Source organism: Talpa europaea (genome assembly GCF_964194135.1).
Source record: "Talpa europaea genome assembly, chromosome: 11".
Lineage (NCBI taxonomy): Eukaryota > Metazoa > Chordata > Mammalia > Eulipotyphla > Talpidae > Talpa > Talpa europaea.
In genome coordinates this window covers 15,997,581-16,016,692 of record NC_140078.1, presented here as the reverse complement: position 1 = coordinate 16,016,692, position 19,112 = coordinate 15,997,581, and the positions used below count along the sequence as shown (strand labels likewise).

General features: G+C 39.9%; 1 protein-coding gene across 10 annotated transcripts in view; it reads left to right on the top strand.

Annotated features, from left to right (window-relative positions):
* PTPRA (protein tyrosine phosphatase receptor type A) overlaps positions 1 to 19,112 on the top strand; it is a gene marked incomplete at both ends in the record, with an annotated part of 86,424 nt that overhangs the window by 57,824 nt on the left and 9,488 nt on the right. For 6 of the 10 annotated variants that reach the window (XM_084247055.1, XM_084247054.1, XM_084247052.1 and 3 more), the window contains 7 exons: positions 9,937 to 10,027; positions 10,874 to 10,950; positions 12,302 to 12,338; positions 16,518 to 16,615; positions 17,172 to 17,291; positions 17,917 to 18,083; positions 18,563 to 18,698. In XM_084247055.1, the coding sequence (XP_084103181.1) occupies positions 9,937 to 10,027; positions 10,874 to 10,950; positions 12,302 to 12,338; positions 16,518 to 16,615; positions 17,172 to 17,291; positions 17,917 to 18,083; positions 18,563 to 18,698 (726 nt within the window). The remainder of the gene's footprint in view (positions 1 to 9,936; positions 10,028 to 10,873; positions 10,951 to 12,301; positions 12,339 to 16,517; positions 16,616 to 17,171; positions 17,292 to 17,916; positions 18,084 to 18,562; positions 18,699 to 19,112) is intronic. The other 4 variants (XM_084247058.1, XM_084247059.1, XM_084247061.1 and 1 more) reach the window with 2 other exon arrangements.

The following is a 19,112-nucleotide window of genomic DNA, read 5'->3' as shown; positions in this document are numbered from 1 at the left end:
GACTTCTGAAATCCCTGTTTCTTTCAGCATCCTGTCTGTCGTCTCACTTAAAGCCCTGTCTTTCACATGAGCAACTCAGGAAAGATGTGAATTCCATTGACATTAAAATTCAGCAACCAACAAAATTCATAAGTCTTAAGATTTGGTTTATCAGAATACATAGCACATAGAAAGATCGTGAGTCTTTTGCTGTCTTTTAGAGATGAACATTTGATACTGGAACTGGACTTTTTCTTGTTATCTAGTGTTGTCAGAAGTAATCCTCCTTGGTTTCAACACTTCCTGTCACCTTTTAATTAAAACTCCCCCACCTCTTTACCACCAGCTAGAACACATCCCAGGTGATAGCAAACAATAACTCAGTAAACTGCTAAGCAGTTGTGAACGATGAGCAGCCTGCTTTTTCACATTCCAGGAATTGGTTGACAGTTCCTTTCCCTTCATCTGAACCCAATGATCAGAGTCACATCACTTATATTTCCCCCCAAGAGTTTTTCAGGAATCACTCTCACTGATATTAAATGCTAAGTCAGTTAATATTTAAGCTCCTTCATTTAAAAACAAGAGAAGTCAATTCAATTAAGCAAAAATCAATAACAAGACCCTCATTTGTGAATACAGTGGGGGTGCTGGCAAAATGAAAAAAAATGAGTTAGACTACCAAGCCTTGGGCAGGACAGGCTTTTTTCAGTGACTCTCAATCCCTCTAGGGACCCCCAGCTTCTTTCCAGGTTTTAAAATCCTGGGAGAGGGAATCTGGTTGGCACAGTGTGAGTCAGGTATAACTGTGCTTGAGATCAATTAACCTTGGGAAGAAAGAAGAGGAATAATAACCAATTTGTGTCGGTCATGAAAAAAAAATTCTTGTAATTATGGGATGGAGAAGACCTTTCTAAGCAAAACACAAGGTTCAGAAGCAAGATGGGGGGTAGATTGAAAGATAATATATTAAAATGTTAACTGTCTCACACTACAGTGGGGGGTGGGAGGAGGAGAAGAGGGATTAGGGTCAGAAAAAGGGGGTGGGAATTATATGGGGAGTATAACCAAAATGAAAATGCATACATTATGCAAAAATGATATAAGAATTATGTAAAATAAATTAATTCATAAAAAAAATAAAGACATGATTCCAATGGCAAAAAAAAAAAATGTTAACTGTCTTTATAATGAATGATGCCATAAGGAAAGTGGCCAATTGGGAGAAACTATTTGCCACAGGCAGCTAGAGGATTTCCCATAATACATAGAGAACTTCTAACCTGTGAGAAAAAAGTATTGCAATAGAAAAATTGGTAGTTTGCAGCAGAAAAATAAATGATTTTATAAACATGAAAAAATAAATACTGGCTGGTGTCACTAATATGTGGACTATAGAGAAACTAAGAATCAGGTAAGACTAGCATAAAAATTAATCCATGAAAGCTGACTACAGAATGAAAGCACTCAGAGTGGGGAGGGTTAAGAGCAAAGAGGGAAGGAAGCACAATGGACGATGATGATGGACTATGAGTGATTTGGTGGTAGGTGCACTATGGCGGCTATACCTGATGGGGGTATCCAAGTACTAACTCAGTTAAAAATAAATAAATTTAAATTTAAAAAGAAGCTCACGTATGTCTAGTGATCAGTGAAGTACATATTAAAACTAAGCAATATTTTAGTCCTATTTGGTTGAAAATTAAGATTGAGATCAAGTATGGATAAAGGTATCGGGACATAGTTACTCTTAGACATAGGTAGAGCTAGTTTAAATTGGTGTAGCATTGGAAGAATGATTTGACAATTTTTATATTTTATTTTGGGAGATGAAACTGAAATTTTTTTCATTATTATTGAGTTAACATTGGTCCACAGCACTGAATATGATTCAGCCCTCTTCAGATATATATCAAGGTACACCCACCCCTAGAATACCCAGATCCCTTTACCATGTATCATTGGGCCTTCTCCCTGCTTTGTCCCAACCTCTACCTTCTCTCTAGTAGCCTCAATTCTTCCCTCTCTAGTAACCTTAATTTCTAGACCATGTATTAGTTTAGTTTTGGCAGTTCCTTTATTTTGTTTATCTGTATTCTACATGTAAGTGAAATCATTCCATATCTGTCTTTTTCCCTCTGACTTATCTTACTTAGCATAACCCCCTCCAGTTCTACCCATGTTGTCACAAATGTCAAGAGTTCATCTTTTTATGGCTAAATAGTATTTCATCATTTATATGTACCAAGTCTGGGTGTGTGATACCACCAGGCCTCTTTTTTGTCAAAATTGCCTTGACTATTCAGTCTTCTGTGGTTCCATATAAATTTTAGTAATATTTGCTCTATTTCTTTGAAGAATTCCCTTGGAGCCTTGATAGGGATTTTAGTGAATCTATAAATTGTTTTTGGCAAGATGGACATTTTGAATGTGTCTATTCTTTTAATCCGTAAGCATGATAGTATCTTTCCATATCCTGTCTTCTATTTCTTTTAGCACTGTCTTATAGTTTTCATTGAGCAGGTCTTTCACTTCCTTAAATTTATTCCTAGATGCTTAATACTTTTTTTTAAAGATTTATTTATTTTTGCATACAAGAGCTGGGGTGTGTAAGCCAGAGATGCGGGGGGAGTTGAGAGGATTCACCAGAGCCAGAGTGGGGAGCAGAATGGGTGGATTGACTGAAATACACTGCTGAGGGGAGCAGCAGGCGAGACAGGAGAGGTCTGCTGCACCATGTGGGTTAGTTAGCTCCCTGGCCAGGGTTTAAACTCATGCTGCAGTGGCTGCCAATAGCTTCACAGTGCTGAGACTTAACCCCCTGCGCCACCAGGGAGGCCCAATAGTTAATACTTTTTGATGCTACTGTAGATGGGATTATTTTCTTGATCTCTTTATCTTCTAGTTTATTAGTTGCATATAGGAATGCAACAAACTTTTGTATACTAATTTTGTAGTTTGACACTTTAATGATGTATTGTTTCTAGTAGTTTTTTAATTGAGTCTTTAAGGTTCTCTATGTATGTTAATCATGTCATCTGCAGATAGTGATAGTTCTGCTTTTTTTTTTCCAGTTAGGGTTCCTTTTATATCTTGCTCTTGCTTAATTGCTCTAGCTAGGACTTCCAATATTATATTGAATAGTAGTGGTGAGAATAGACCTCCTTGACATGTACCTCATCTTAGGGAAAAAGCTTCCAGTTTCTCAACATTGAATGTGATGTTAGTTGTGGATTTATCATATATGCCCTTTATTGTGTTGAGGTATGTCCCTTCTAACTCCATTTTACTAATTTTTATCATAAATGTGTGCTACATCTTGTCAAATGCCTTCTTTGCATATATTGTTATGATCATACGATTTTTGTTTTTCCTTGTTAATATGGCGAATTACAACAATTGATTTGCATATGTGGAGCCATTCCAGGAATAAATCCCAGTTGGTCATGATGTATGATCTTTTAATGTATTGTTGAATTCTGTTTGCTAAGATTCTGTTGAGGATTTTTGCACCTGTGTTCATCAGGGATATTGGTCTGTAGTTTTCCTTTTTTGTAATGGATTTGACAAATTTTAAATGCTTGTATTACCTGACCTAACTTTTGGGACACTCAGAAAATTTCTTGTGCACAAATATGTATTTGTATAAGGATGACACTACAGCATTATTTTTTTTTTTTTTGCATCGCTGTTCATTTTTAAACAATATCTGGTTCCGCCCACCCCCTCTGGTGTAGTCCCCATGGAATTTCCTGCCCCAATGCACCCGTGCACCATCACCTCAGTCCCCTGTTCTCCTCCCTCCCTCTGATCCCTCTCCCTCCTCCTCCCCTGAAGTATGTCTCTGATGTATAATTGTCTGTTTTTGCTTTGTTGGACAGCATTATTTATAATAGCAAAGAAAATTAAATGAAAAGGCAGTACCTATGAAATATTAAAATGGCTAAATGATTTCTTACATCCCTTATGAAATTCTGTACTGTCATTAAATGTGTTGTCTTAGATCTCCAAGTCATCGTTACGGGAGAAAACACATTACAGAAGAGTATATTATATAATCTTCATTCAGAAAATATACAACTATGTATATCCATGTGTATTTGAGTGTGTTAATATATTTTTTTTAAATCAAAAAGAATACTGTGAACTGTGAGTAGTGATTATTTACAAGGCAGTTAAGAAGGTACCATAATGGGGAACTTCTACTTACTTACTTTCTTTTTTTTTTTTTGCTTAATTGACTTTCTTTTACAAGCATATTCTCTTTACAATATTTTAAAAAGAAGAGTTTTTTTAAAATATGGTAAACAAAACTAATTGGTTTTAGCATAATATGCATTATGTTTTAATGGATTTATACTGTGGAAGATAGTTTTGTGGTCAGGGATCCATGAAAAGGAATGTCACTAAGTGGGAAGTTGTTCCTGAGAAAAATGGGACCATTAGAGTGGACAGCTGAAAGTATAATAGGCATAGGGCATGACAGCTGTGTACAGATCTTTGACAGACTAGAAGTGTGTGTAGCATTTCTCTGAATGTCCACCATGGTTGGAAATTCCAGGTTATGGATCTTATCCTAGAGATAATAAGCTGGAACTTTTTTATTTCCTAACATTTGTCTCAGAAGGAAATACTGAATTCGTTTAAAGAAACTTTGAAAAGCCACTTTGGAGTCCCTAGAGCATGTTCAGAGCTTTAAAAATAAAAGTTAGCTCCTATGAGGAAGCAGATAAGCTAGAGAAAAGAGAAGGAAAGAGATGGAGCCAATGAAGTAGTCAAAATCTGTGTATTTTGAAATGTGACACACACACCCTTGGTTAAGGAAAGACAGCTTAGTTCTTGGCTTTCCAGGTGAAAAAGACTTGTGTATATAATCTGATGACAGAACTGTGTGACATCTGAATTGAGGCAGAGGCAAAATAGCCTCTACATCAATGACTTGTCGCTAAGTGAATCAATGCCAGTCCTATGGGAGTTAGCAGGAACTGTGTCAAAGGCTTTGGTTGGTATCCAGCCTTCCATGGAGTTGGTTCAGCCTTCCTAAAGCACAGAGGAGGTGGTAGCTACCTTTGGGTTTTACACTAGTCAGTACAAAGGAAATACAAAAGAAATTGTGTACATGTATATTGTGTTCCGAACTGTGCAAGATGAGATGAACTGCCTTGGGTGGTAGTAGATCCCCCATCACAGCAAGTATTCAGGCACTGGTGACTGTTAGGTGAGAGTACTTATTTGCAAAGGGATTCACACTTAAAAGTGAATGAGATTTGGTACTGTTCTGGAGATCTTAGCACAGTGAGGTAAGAAAGAAGTGAAAGGTGTAAGGATTGAAAAGGCAGAAACACAATATACATTTTTCACAGAGGGGAATATTTTTCTCAGAGAAAACCCAAAAACTAATCAGATAAACTATTAGAGTTAAAAATCATTTTAGCCACTTTGCTGAGCAGCATAAAGATGAATGCATTTCTATACATAAGCCACAATCAGAAAATCTGATACTAATTTTTAAAGGATGCCACTTAGATAGCATCCAAAATGTAATCTAAGAGAAAATAAAGATTTACAAAATGCTTGGAAAAAATTACAAAAATGTTCAGACATTTAAAAAAAGCCTAAACTAATGAAGTTAATTAAGATCAATGAATTAGAAGACTCAATATTGTAAGATGTCAATTCTCCCCAAATTGATATATAGATTCAATGCAATTCCAATAAAAATCCCAACAGGTTTTTTGTGGAACTTGACAAGCTGATTCTAAAATTTATATGGAGGAGAAAAGATTCAAGAATAGCCAAGACATTCCTGAAGAAGAAAACAAGGTGAGGAGACCTACCTTACCAGATATAAAGAGTTATTATAAAATTTAGTATTTAAGACAGTTTTGTATTGAGCCTGGGATAGATGGATTGACAAATGGAATAAAATAGCCCAAAAGCAGATTTATGTATAAATGGAAACCTATTCATGACAGAAATGCTATTGTAGCTTTGGTGGGGAAAGAACGGTCTTTATGATAGTGTTGGGACAATCGGGTAACCCTATAGAAATAAATGAAATTGAACTCTCATACTAAACATAAAAATAATTCAGTTGGTTTAACCACTGAAATTTAAAGGACAAAACATTGAAACGTAGAGACAATAACATAGGAAATTATACTTATGATCTCACAGTAGGAAAGGATTTCTTAAGATGTAAGTGTTGATCAGTTTGACTACATATTCAAAGCTTTTATTCATAAATAGATATAAAGAAAATGAAAGAGCAGTTCACAAACTTGGTGAAAGATATTTGACCAGTAAAGGATTAGCATCCAGAACATATAAAGAACTGCTAGAAATTAAGAAAATAAATATAAGCAGTCAAGTAGAAAAATGAGGAAAACACTTGGCTAGCTACTACATAGAGGAGGAAACCCCATTTACCTGTAGACTGTGGAAAGGCGGTGAACCTCAGTAATAATCAGAGAAATGTACTTTAAAGCTACATTTGATACATTGAAAATCTTAACAGCAGCAAATGTCAGTAAGAATACAAAATAACTAACACTTTGCATAGCTGATGAAAGTAAAAATGGCCCAACTTCTTTGAAAAACAATGTGACCTTGCCTGGTAAAGTTAAAGATACTTATACCTGAGATTCTTGTGTGCACAAAGAAACACATACAAATTAGTGCTTAAAACAGGATTGTTAACTGTAAACAACCCAAATATTCATCAGTAGTGGAATGGAAACTCTCAAAATGGAGCACTACAAAGGACTTCAAGTGAATGAACTTTGACTATATAGAACAACCTGGATGAATCTTCAGAACATCATGTTAAGCAAAAAGGGAAAGTTATCAGTGGAAACATTATTCCATTTTTATTTTAAAAAATAGACTGAACAATAAAAAATCATTGTTTAAGGATACAAAATGTTTGGGATCCAAAGCAAGATAATTATAAACAAAATTCCAAGTTTACCTGAGAGAAGGAAAAGAATATGACAAGAAAAGGGCCCAAAGAAAACTTCTAAGTTAAATTGGGTGATGATTATCTTTTTTTTAATCTAAAAATTTAACCCCCCCCCCTTTTTTTTAAATGACTTTACATGGTGTTGCTATTATCAGCAAGGGATGAAATCATCTTTAATGCCACCTGTGGCATTAATCGTCTTACAGCCTTTAGTTACTAAGGTTAACGTCTTACAGCCTTTGGTTCAGCTGTTTCACTTAATTTTGTGGACTAGGTGTTTTTAGAGTAAAAACAGAGCAGAATAGGATTCCCTTTGTTTTCATCCCCAACCTATGCTCTTCAGTCTGACCCTTTGCATCTAGCATGATGTTCTCCAGTCAGGCCCTTTCTTTCTCTTATCACGCAGTGGCTCCTGTTTATTCCTAACTTTTCTTTTAGGAGCCTCCAACTAACTGGAAACCAAGTGTTTCTCCATCATGACTTGGGTATCTAGAGGTTCTGGTTGGACTATGAAGTGTGATGATTGTCATCATCTCTGAAGACTACTTTTAAGAGTCTTACTGTCATGGCCTGTTTCATATTTTTGACAAGGGATATAGAAGAGTAATGCTTTGGATTAGTTATGGGGGCTTTAAATAGTTGTATCTCATCCTGTCCTGTACCTAGTTGGAAACCTGAGGAAATCTAGCCTATCTGGATGAAGAGAAGGCAAACTGTGGGTGAATTGGGAGATTCCAGTCTAAAGTGTAGTCTTGTTTCCATGTGCAGGGGTCCATGAAAGTTTTCTCCCCTTCATGTACTGACAGCATAGAGTCTAAGGGAAATGCCTCTCTTAGTAAATAACATGCAGAACCTCCAGGGTTTTAGCTCTGAAAGTAAATGAGGGCAGATGGACTTTATGCAACCCTAACTCCCTTTAACTTAAGGTCTTTCATTTCAGTTTATCCTGCCATTATCTTGCTGGTTCCCAGGAAATACATATGCTTCTTACTTAAAACTCTTGCTTTCATCTTGCAACATTGGCTCCTTTTAGGATATCATTGCTTTTTAATCATATATGTGTGTGTGTGTGTGTGTGTGTTTATGTAAATTGATTATCAAAGCTAGAAACCTGAGCGCCTTTTTCATTGCTGTCTCCTCTTCTCCCCAACCCACCTTCCCTTCATTCCATCTCCAAATTTAGTAATTCTAAATCCAGAATATATTTCGCTTGCATCCATTTCCTTGTAGTGTCATCTTTTCACATTTCAATTCTTACCTTCTTCTCTGTTCATTTTCCACCTAGCAGTAATTCTTTAGTTCTTTAGTATGTAAATTGGGTTGCAGTTTAAAAACCTTGAATGGTTTCCTCATGCACTTAAAATAAAATTCAAACTCTCTGTTCAAAAATCTACATAGAAATAGATGATCTAGCCTTGCTAAGCTCATCTCCCACTTCTTGCCATCCCCACCAACCATACTTTCTCTGTTACACCTTCCTGACCTTTCAGTTCCTCACACAAGCCAAGCCTTCTCCTTCCCTGGGTCATCACAGATGATGTTTTCTGTTCCTGGAATACTATTTTCCACACTCATCCTTCTTATAGAGATCTACCCTTATTCTAAATGTGAGTATTTGGGCATTTCTGATACTTTGCCTGGTAGCATTCTGTTCTTTCATTGCATTTATTATGGTATGTAATCTTATATCTATCTTTGTATTTGTTTAATGACTGTTTTTTACAAATAAGTTGTATTGTCCATGAGAGCAAGAACTGTGTATACGATTGATTCACCAGTGTTTACTCTGTGCCAGGTCTGGTACATAATAGGTACACAATGTATATTTGTTGACAGAATGAAAGAAATAATACATGAACCATAAACTGCCTAACTGTTCCCCTACTGCTGAATACTTAAGGTTGTTTTCAGTTTTGGGTCTTTCTAACCATGATGAAGTAAATAATTAAAAAAGAAAATTTTATTTCTTTAGGCTAGATTCTGATCTAGTTGCTAGATCAGAGAGTGTGAATATTTTCAAGGCTTGTAAAGCATATATCCTAATCACTTACAGAAAGGTTATCTCTGTTAGGAAATTTAAATTATTTCCCTTTTTGTTTTCTTAGTTTTGAATATACGGAACATATGAGAAGAAAATAGTTCAATTAAGTTGAACATCCTACTCCTATAAAACTAATTTATTAAACACTTATGTGACAGACATGAGATTATCTTACTGCCTAAAATGATGGATATTATCCTAGTTTCACAGATGAGGAAATTTGGGCCTAGAAAATTTAACAGATTTGCTCAAGTTCACACATTTCCAATTAACTCCTGTCAAACCATTTTTGCTTATTCACACGTCTCCTAGTGCTTGCTAATTTACATTTGCTCCAAAACTGCTGCAGATTCAATATCACCTCATTCAGAGCCTTGACTTCCTAACTGCTAAATCCTTGTGAATGCCGGAATGCCCACTCACCCTCCTGCCTGCCCGTCCTTGTTTTTTGTTTGTTTGTTTGTTTGCCACATGGTGCTGGAGGCTGGGCTGCTGTGCTCACCGGTCAGGTTCCTAGAGAGGGCCTAATTCAGCTCACCAGCCACGTCCTGCCTATATAGATCACTCCAAAATGCATTTTACCTTTGTGTGGTGGGTAGTATGGGGATAAATGCCCACTCTATAAGTTGTGTCCCCTTTCTTAATTACAGGGGTGGTCAGTTTTGACCCAACATCATAACATGCCCCTAACCACATAGTAATCTAGAAAGAGCATATTGCACTTGCAGTAGCAGAAAGGTGCATCCCTTCCTCCCCCCCGATTCCTGGGTTAAACTCTTAAGTAGCTTGCAGGCTATTTAAGGAGAGGTGCACTCTGTTAGGTGTTATTTACCTGGGCCCATCTTTTTCCCCCAGGAAAACATAGAACTTGCTGCCATGTCAGGATTTGATGCTTCAGGTTGTATGTTTGGTGTTTATTCCTGTAAGTAATTCCTCAATTTTCTCACCCTTTCAGGCTCTCCCTGCTTGTCCTATTCAGGCCACCTGCGAAGCTGCCTCCAAGGAAGAAAACAAGGAAAAAAATCGATATGTAAACATCTTGCCTTGTGAGTGTGTGTTTGTAGGTTTTCTTGGGATGTAACCTGAAATTGCAGATTTTCTGATCATGTAGATAGTTTAAAATGTATTTATCTGGAAAGAATCTTGAAATAGATCATAGGAGGACTGGTAATAAGAATAAGATCATGCCTTTGGGCTGAAAGAACCTTTACAGCCTCCAAGGGAACCCCAGGTATTTAACCAGATTTTTTGTGGCAGACCAAGGAGTAGTTTCACTAGAACCAGATAGGAAGTGAGTTGATGGGGTTTTTGTAGTTCTCATTTCAAAGACTTTCTAATACAGAGTTCTTTTTATAACCCCTTTCCAGTTGATCTCTAACCTAACAGACATTTTTTTCAGGCCAGTGGTCTCCAGAATGGGATATCCATAATTCAATAGAATGTGAGAGCAAAATATCTGAACCTTTTTTTAAACTCATTCTTTTAAAATTTTTGGTGTATTTTTGACTGCGTAATAGAAACCCATATACTAAGCATTTGAAGACACTTAAGTTTTTTATTTGTGTCTGAATGTATGTACATATATATTTTAATATAATTGGTGTGCTGTTTACAATAGTCTTTCTTCTTCAGCCATTATATGTTGGCAATTACTTCTGCCTGTCAACTACTTATTGTTTCATATTGTTGATGTATATTAATATATTTAAATAGTTCCCTTGTTTTGGCTGAGGTGTCTCCAAATTTTGTTATAAATAGTGATGCAGTGACATCTTTGCATATTTGTGTCTCTGTACCCATAGGCACAGATGTCTCAACTGACCTGGTTGCATCAGAGCCATTAAGAAATAAAATTGGAATTAATTGAATATTAATTACTGCTTTTTTTCTAGATGACCACTCTAGAGTCCACCTGACCCCAGTTGAAGGAGTTCCAGATTCTGATTATATCAATGCTTCATTCATCAATGTAAGGAACTTGAGTTTTTCTCATTATTAGCTTGAATGATTATGATTGCCATCGACTGGCACCTTCTCAGCTGCACATTAGGGACAGTTATTTGTAATTTCATATTTTTAAAGATCATATGGATAGTTTAAAATGTATTTATCTGTTTACCCTGTCACCATTCCCAAAGCTTTCCTATGCAGAAACCTGAATCTAAATATGTGCTTTCCTGTAAGAGTCACCTCCTTTAGATAATTACAAAATAAAGGCAGGCCTGGCCCTCTAGTAAAAGGGAGAACAAGACAGAACACCTGACATGAACTAAATCTGGTTAGATTGGTCAAGTCTACTATGGACCAAGGCCTGAGAGGAGAGCTAGAGCTGTGAGGTGGTTTTTCAGAGTAATCTAGAAAATGTTTACAGAGATGGTTTGAAAATTTTGAGAATATTGTATAGGATATAGGAAAAGAGCCAAGTTTAAAAAAGAGAAAGAGAGCAAGCTAGCAAGAGCAAACTAAAGAGATTTTAAAGCACACGATGCTCTGAAGAGAATAATGATGGAATTTGTACACTCATGTTCACAGCAGCATTAAACACAGCCTAATGGTGGAAGCAACCCAAATGCTATGGAGAAACAAAATATGGCATATACATATAATGGAATATTATTCAGCCTTTTAAAGTAAAGAAAATCCTTCCAAATGCTATGTGGATGAATCTTAAAAACATTATGTATACTAAGTGAAGTAAACCAGTCACAAAATGACAAATATTCTATGACTTTCCTTCTATGCCTAGAGGTACCTGGAGTAATCAGAGTCATAGAAACAAAGTAGATTGGTGGTTATTCATGGCTAGAAGCATAGAGGAGTAGGGAATAATTATTTAATGGGTATAGACTTTCAGTTGAGGAAAATGAAACAGTTCTGGAGATGAATGGTTCCCTAACCATTAAGTTAACTTAATTAAGCCCACAGAACTTTACACATAAAAATCACTAAAATGGTCAATTTTATATGTATAGCTATATCTTACCAAAATTTTTTCAAAGACAACTAATGGAGAGATAATGTGTTGAACTAACAAGGGACATTTCTTCCTCTGAGAGTCACTGATACAGGGAGATATGCAATAGAGATGGTTTGTAAGTATGAGTGAATCACAGTCAAGGAATTCATCTGTTTTCTCTAAGAAAAGTCATGATTCCTGCTATTCAAAGCTAATCCCTAGAAATTTCTAGAGTGGAAATCTTTAATTGCCTGGACCGTTTTCACAAGGGAGGCTTTGTTAACTGGTTGGGAGTTATGAGAATTTTATTCCAATTCATTTTTGGTTTTCACTTTTTTTCTCCCTGTCCCCCACCCCCACCCAGGGGTACCAAGAAAAGAACAAATTCATTGCTGCACAAGGTAAAGTAATGGGAATTTTTTACTCTTGAACTTAACCATGTGCTCATAGTGGGTTTGACTCCCCCCTCACCAATGCTAAATAAGAATGCAAAGGCTTTTCTATACTTATTTTTTTTTTTAATAGAGGCATGCTTTTTTTTATTTATTTATTTGTTTTTTGTTTTGTTTATACATGCACTGGGTACAGTCAGAAGCACGGGAGGGTGGGAGAATTCACCAGAGCCAGAGCGGGGAGCAGAGCAGGCAGAAGGACCGAAGTACACTGCTAAGGGGAGCAGCGGGCGGCAGGAGAGGTCTGCGCGCCATGTGGGACCCTCCTCCGGTGGCCGGGGAGCAGCCGGGGATCGAACCGGCGCTGCAGAGGCCACGGGCAGCTTCGCAACCCAGCGCTCAACCGCTGCGCCACCAGGGAGGCCCGGCTTTTCTATACTTATTATCACCTGAAAGAAATGTAATCTATCTTGGACATTTATAACTGAGGGCCTGCATCTTGATGACTTAGCTTGTATAAATGTTCATAAAAAGACAGGGGAAGGCCATACTCACACTCACACAAAACACAATCTAATCAGGCCCTCTATCTTTGGGGCCCTTTGGGAACCTTAAATTCTAGACAGACTGCTCAAGAGTTCTAATTTGGGGGCCTCCCTGCTGGCGCAAGGAGTTAATCAATGCACTATAAAGCAATCTGCAGCCTCTACAGCACGAGTTCGATCCCTGGCCTGCCAGGGAGTAACCCACATGGTGCCGCAGACCTCTCCTGTCTCGCCCATTGCTTCCCTCTACAGTGTATTTCATTCAGTCTCTCTGTTCTGTTCCCCACTCTGTCTCTGGTGAATCCTCTCACCCCCCCCCCCCCCGCATCTCTGGCCTGCACCCCAGCTCTTGTATGCATAAATAAACAAATCTTTAAAAAAGGAAAAAAGTGTTCTAATTTGGAATCACTCTCTAGAGAGAATTGGTTACCTCACAGGAGCCAAGCTGGTCATCTCCCCTGCTCGTGGACCCCTATTCACAAATAAGTGTTCTAGGAACCCTCATAGAATGGACCCAGTGCCAGTCCTATACATGTTCCATATATATTTTGATAGCCTGAAAAATATCTTGATGTTTATAGCATTAAAAATATTTTTATGGGGGCTTCCCCTGGTGGCGCAGCGGTTGAGCGCTGGGTTGCGAGGCTGCTCGCAGCTTCTGCAGTGCCGGTTCTATCCCCGGCCACCAGCGAGGGTCCCACAAAAAATATATATATGTATATGGCCCATAAAGCCCATTTATTTAGTCACTCAACAAATTTTTTTTTAAGATTTATTTATGCATACAAGAGCTGGTGTACAGGCCAGAGGTGTGGGTGAGGGGGCGAGAGGATTCACCAGAGACAGAGTGGGGAACAGAACAGGCAGATTGACTGAAATACTGCTGAGGGAAAAAGCGGTCGAGCCAGGAGACGTCTGCTGCGCCATTTGGGTTGTTCCCCGGCCAGCCAGGGATTGAACTTGTGTTGAAGAGGCTGTGGATAGCTTCATAATGCTGTGCTTAACCCCTTGCACCACCAGGGAGACCCCTAAAATTAAATTTTAAATTAAAACTAAATAATACTTAAACTTCAGTTTTGTTTTTTTAAGATTTATTTATGCATACAAGAGCTGGGGTACAGGCCAGGTGCATGGGGTCGGGGGTTGGTGAGAGAATTCACCAGATACAGTGGGGAACAGAACAGACAAATTGATCGAAACACACTGCTGAGGGGAGCAGCGGGTAAGTCAAGAGAGGTCTGCTGCGCCATGTGGGCTGGTCCCTGGCCGGCTGGGGCCGGGATCGAACTCGTGCTGCAGAGGCTGCGGACAGCTTCATAGGTTGTGTCTTAACCCCTTGCGCCACCATGAAGGCCCAAACTTCAGTTTTTCAAACATGCTAGTCACATTTTAAGGCTCAGTAGCAATATGTGGCTAGAGGCTACCATATTAACACAGATATAAAATATTCCCATTGTTTTTAGAAAGTTCTATTAGAACTGTGATGGAGATAAAATGAAAGTACAAGGTGGTTGGGAAAGCCTCAGAGCCTGCTTGCCCTCTACAGTCTCCCGCCAGGGCCTGCCAAACTGGGTCTGCTTTCCCTCCCTCTTTAGCTGTCCATTCAGACCCGCCCTCCTAGTTCCGGCTCAGCTACCACCTATTCAGTGATAACTTTGACACCAACAACCACAAGTTATCTCTTTATTTGCTATGGGACCTTGTTGATGCTAAAATATTTGTTGAATATTTAGGTTGCCTGTGACTTCCTGATGGACCTCTTCCCAGCTTCCTGTCCTTTTGAACCTTTCCACAGTACTTTAGTCTCCTTGAAACCCCTCAGTTCTCTCCTGACATTCAGTTCTCTTGATTTCTCACTTTTCTAAATAGTCCTTCTCTGCCTTTTTATTCTTTCTGCCCCCTTAAACATAGTTTTTCCCCAAATTTGTGGGTGTCTGCTTCCTTGAAACTCCATCTCTGTCTTTCATGGCACCATTTTCTCTCAGTTCTTCTGCCTCTACATCTGCTCTTACTTGTTCTCTTTCCCAGGCATTTTGTTCTGTGTAAACTTGAAATGCTGACAGTGTTCTTCTTTTCTTCTCCCCATCTATATTCTCTTTGAAAAATCTCATCTAAAACCCACCTCTGTTTGACTGGCTGCTACATCTCTTGAGCTCCTAAGCCACATTTTCAAACAATTTTGTAGCACTCCACCTGCATACTCCCCCCAGACTCTTTGGATTCAACATCAAAAAATAAAATACGACTTTCTCAGTCCTAAAACTGCTTTCCTCCTGTAATCTCTGGCTGTCCCCATGGAATGTAATCCACCTAATAAGATTAGATTTGGTATCTTCCAGATCCCTTCATCTGAATAGTATTAGTCCTCTTGTTTCTTCTTCAAGATCTGTCCGATACGCTCCTCCCACCTTTCTTCCAGCTCTGTTACCCTACCCTCGCTGCTGGTTCTTAAAGACCAAAGTTGGCTTCTTGCAGTACACCTTCTGCCAGAAGGACCTTTTTCTCAATGCAAAACTTGTCAGGACTCTCATGGAAACCCTATAATGATTTCCCATTATCTGAGACAATCCTCCTTTAGCCTGCCCTTCATCCCTCACTCTTTCCAACTCCATCTTCTACCACCCTTCATAATGACCTGGCTGAACTTAGAGCCCCTGGACATCTCATGTTCTTTCTCACTGCTAACCCTTTCACCTGTGCCTGGGAAGCCTCTTCTCCCTGTACCTCCTTTTTACGCTCCCATCTACCTGATCTATTTTACAATATGGCTCAAATGTTACCTCCTCCAAATGTTACCTCCTCCAAGTTTTTCCTTATCTTACCAGGTAGTGAAACAGTTTCCCCTCTGAACATCTTTGTATGTATCTTACATCTATTACTGTTTTCTTTTCAATACTATTGTGGTTTTTTTTTTTTGTTTACCAAAGGGAATACAAAATTTAAGAAAAAGGTATTGCAAGACTTATAAAAACCAAGATTTCTTCCTTTCTTTTTCACTTCTTTAGTCTAACCCGCCCATTTTTATGTATTGACTAGTGTACATGATAATTATTTAATCCTCTTACAAACTACCTTGCAGTTAGACTTGGAATCATGTTAGAGCCTTCTTTCTTTGGTTTCATTATGGATTGGTTGCCCTCTAGTCTCTGACCGAGTTATCATCCTGAGCCATTCCTTCACCAACACTGTGGGAATTCCATTAGCCTCTCCTCTCTGTTAGATCCCACTTCTCTCTGTTTGCAATCTCATTTTTGTTTAAAAATCTTCTGGTGGCTTCCTAGAAAAGGCTGTGGGAGGGGGGTAAATTTTAAATTCTAACCTGAGTATGTCACCCAAATTTTCTGTTGCTGATGACAACCTGAAAGCATGTTAGGAAAGAATCCCTAAGTTATAAAGCACTTAAGCTGCCTAGCCCATAAAGTAAGTTCTTCGGTGAGCAGTTACGATTTCTGTTCAACTATAACATCCTTGGGAAACATTGTGTTCAGATAGAGATGGGTGGATGCATAGATGGATTTGGCTATTTAGCTGGGGTCATGTGGGGACAGGTTTCTAAAAATCAGGAATGTGTAGTCCCAGTTTTCCAGTATCTGTAGTCTCCTTGGTGTATATTTTCCTCATCTTTGCTTATTGGCTGCTTTAGGACCAAAAGAAGAAACAGTGAATGATTTCTGGAGGATGATCTGGGAACAAAATACAGCCACCATCGTCATGGTGACCAATCTGAAGGAGAGGAAGGAGGTAAGTGGAGAAATGAGGTAGAAGGGCCCCTGATACAGGCATGACCCAGCAGAGGGACTGCTCTACTGCAGCTCTGAGTTTAAGCCTGGGTGTCCACCCTTGGTCATTACTGTGCAAGCTGTTCATCCAGACAGAAATCAGGCCAGTATGCCTATCAGACTTCGGTGTGACCTGGAAACCTCCACTTAATCTTGGGTGTGCTTAGGGCACAGCATTTTCTCTATATCTGATAGAGAAACAATCACATTGGTTCCAAAACAACATGAAAGACTTGGGTAAGTCATAGAAAAGCCACTGAGGGACTCTCCTCCCGTGACTTCTCTAGTCCCTCATCCTGTCTTGGCAGAGGGAGCTATATGAACTGAGGCCCTGAGCAGTAAAAAGGAAGTTAAGGCTCAGGCTTGACCTACAGCCAGTCCTCCTCTGGCTGATCTTTTTCTTTTTGTGGCTGCCAAATACATGCCTGGTAACCCCATTACTTGGCCACAGCCAGCACCAGTCCTGTGCTAGGAGTGAGAGGTCTTGAGATCAGAGCATGTGTGTCTGTTTCTTTCAGTGTAAATGTGCCCAGTATTGGCCAGACCAAGGCTGCTGGACCTATGGGAATATCCGTGTGTCAGTAGAGGATGTGACTGTCCTGGTGGACTACACAGTGCGGAAGTTCTGCATTCAGCAGGTACTGTTGCCCTCCCCCTTCTCAGTTCTCCTCAGGATCAGCTAACCACTGAGATGGCAGCACTGGCTGTGGCATCCCTTCTCTTACTCAGGGTGGACAGGAATTGCTCTGTGTGTGGTATGTTTGGACTGAAACCAGAGACCTGTGCTCTCAGAGAACTTCTTTGTCAAAGATAAGGAAGTAGATTTATGATTGGGAGGAAAAGTACATATGAACCAGGTACATCAGGAGGTAGTGCAGTCTCCTGGGTACTTGTCTCACCTTTCCTCCTTTCTTACTCCAAGACTCCTAACATCAAGGCAGTGGTGGGCTCTGCTCCTAGCCCTTCAAAATGACCCTGGAGACCTGAGCAGAGGTCACCTTCAGCTGAGGACAGCATGGTACTATAAAAAGGAGACTTCCCATAATCAGAAGTCCTGCATTTTAGTTCTGACCGGAAACCGTTTACTAGTTCTGGAACCTTGGCCAGCTTGTTCAATGTTTCTGAATTTCACTTTCCACATCTGTAGGCTGAGAAGAGTAACAGCTCTACCTATCCCATGGGGTTCCTGGAAAGATTTTCTGTGGTTAAAACTTCCTTGGACACACTTTCACATCCCCGTTGTCTCTGACCCTCACTTCACAGGTGGGCGACGTGACCAACAGAAAACCACAGCGCCTCATCACTCAGTTCCACTTCACCAGCTGGCCAGACTTTGGGGTGCCTTTCACCCCTATTGGCATGCTCAAGTTCCTCAAGAAGGTGAAGGCCTGTAACCCTCAGTATGCAGGGGCCATCGTGGTCCACTGCAGGTCAGTGTGGCTGACCCTTGACTCCCCACTCATACTACATTCTGCTCCCATGGCCATATCAGGGGAGAGAGTAGGGGCCCTGACTAAGGAGATTGGCACAGAGCAGTTGAGTTGTTGAGGCCCCCAGAGAAGCTCTTCAAGTTTGGTGCTGGGTAGAGAGCCCTTGAGGAAAGAGGGAAGGGCAAGATTCTCCAGGATTGGGAGTGGGAATACCCCCATCTTGGCTATGAAGCCAAGAAACTGGGTTGAATGCTGCCTTGTATACTCGGAGCCTTCAGAACCTCTCTGAGTGTCAGGCATCCCTGCCCTGATAGCAAGAGGTAAAGGTATAGTGGATTGTTGGCTCCGTGAGAGTCCCAGCAATACCCTATTCAGAATTCAAAACCTAAGGAAAGAGCCCGGCCTGTGCTGCCCACTCCCTGTATGCTCCCACAAGGCATGCTGGCCCTCCTCGTAACACTCCTGCTCTCTGGCTACAGTGCAGGGGTAGGGCGAACAGGTACCTTTGTCGTCATTGATGCCATGCTGGACATGATGCATACAGAGCGGAAAGTGGACGTGTATGGCTTTGTGAGCCGGATCCGGGCACAGCGCTGCCAGATGGTGCAGACAGACGTGAGTAATGTGTGGTTGAGGTGAGGTTGGGGGCATTTCAGAAAGGAAAACATCTACCCACCTAATGGCTTACTCAGTCTCCCAGGTTATTGTAAATAATCATCGTACAGTGAGATGAGGGGCCCTTATAAATCATGTATTAAAGGAAATGTGAATCACAGAAGAGGCTGTCCCTAGGGAAATGAGAAGGAAAATGACACTTGCACTAGGCTTTAAGGATAAGAAACAGGTCCTGGGCCTCCCTGGTGGTGCAGGGGGTTGAGAACAGCACTGTGAGACTGTCGCAGCCTTTGTGGCACAAGTTCATTTGCTGACGTTCAATCCCTGGTTGGCTGGGGAACAACCCACATGGGGCAGCAGACCTCTCCTTTCTCGCCTGCTGCTCCCCTCAGCAGTGTATTTTGGTACATCTGC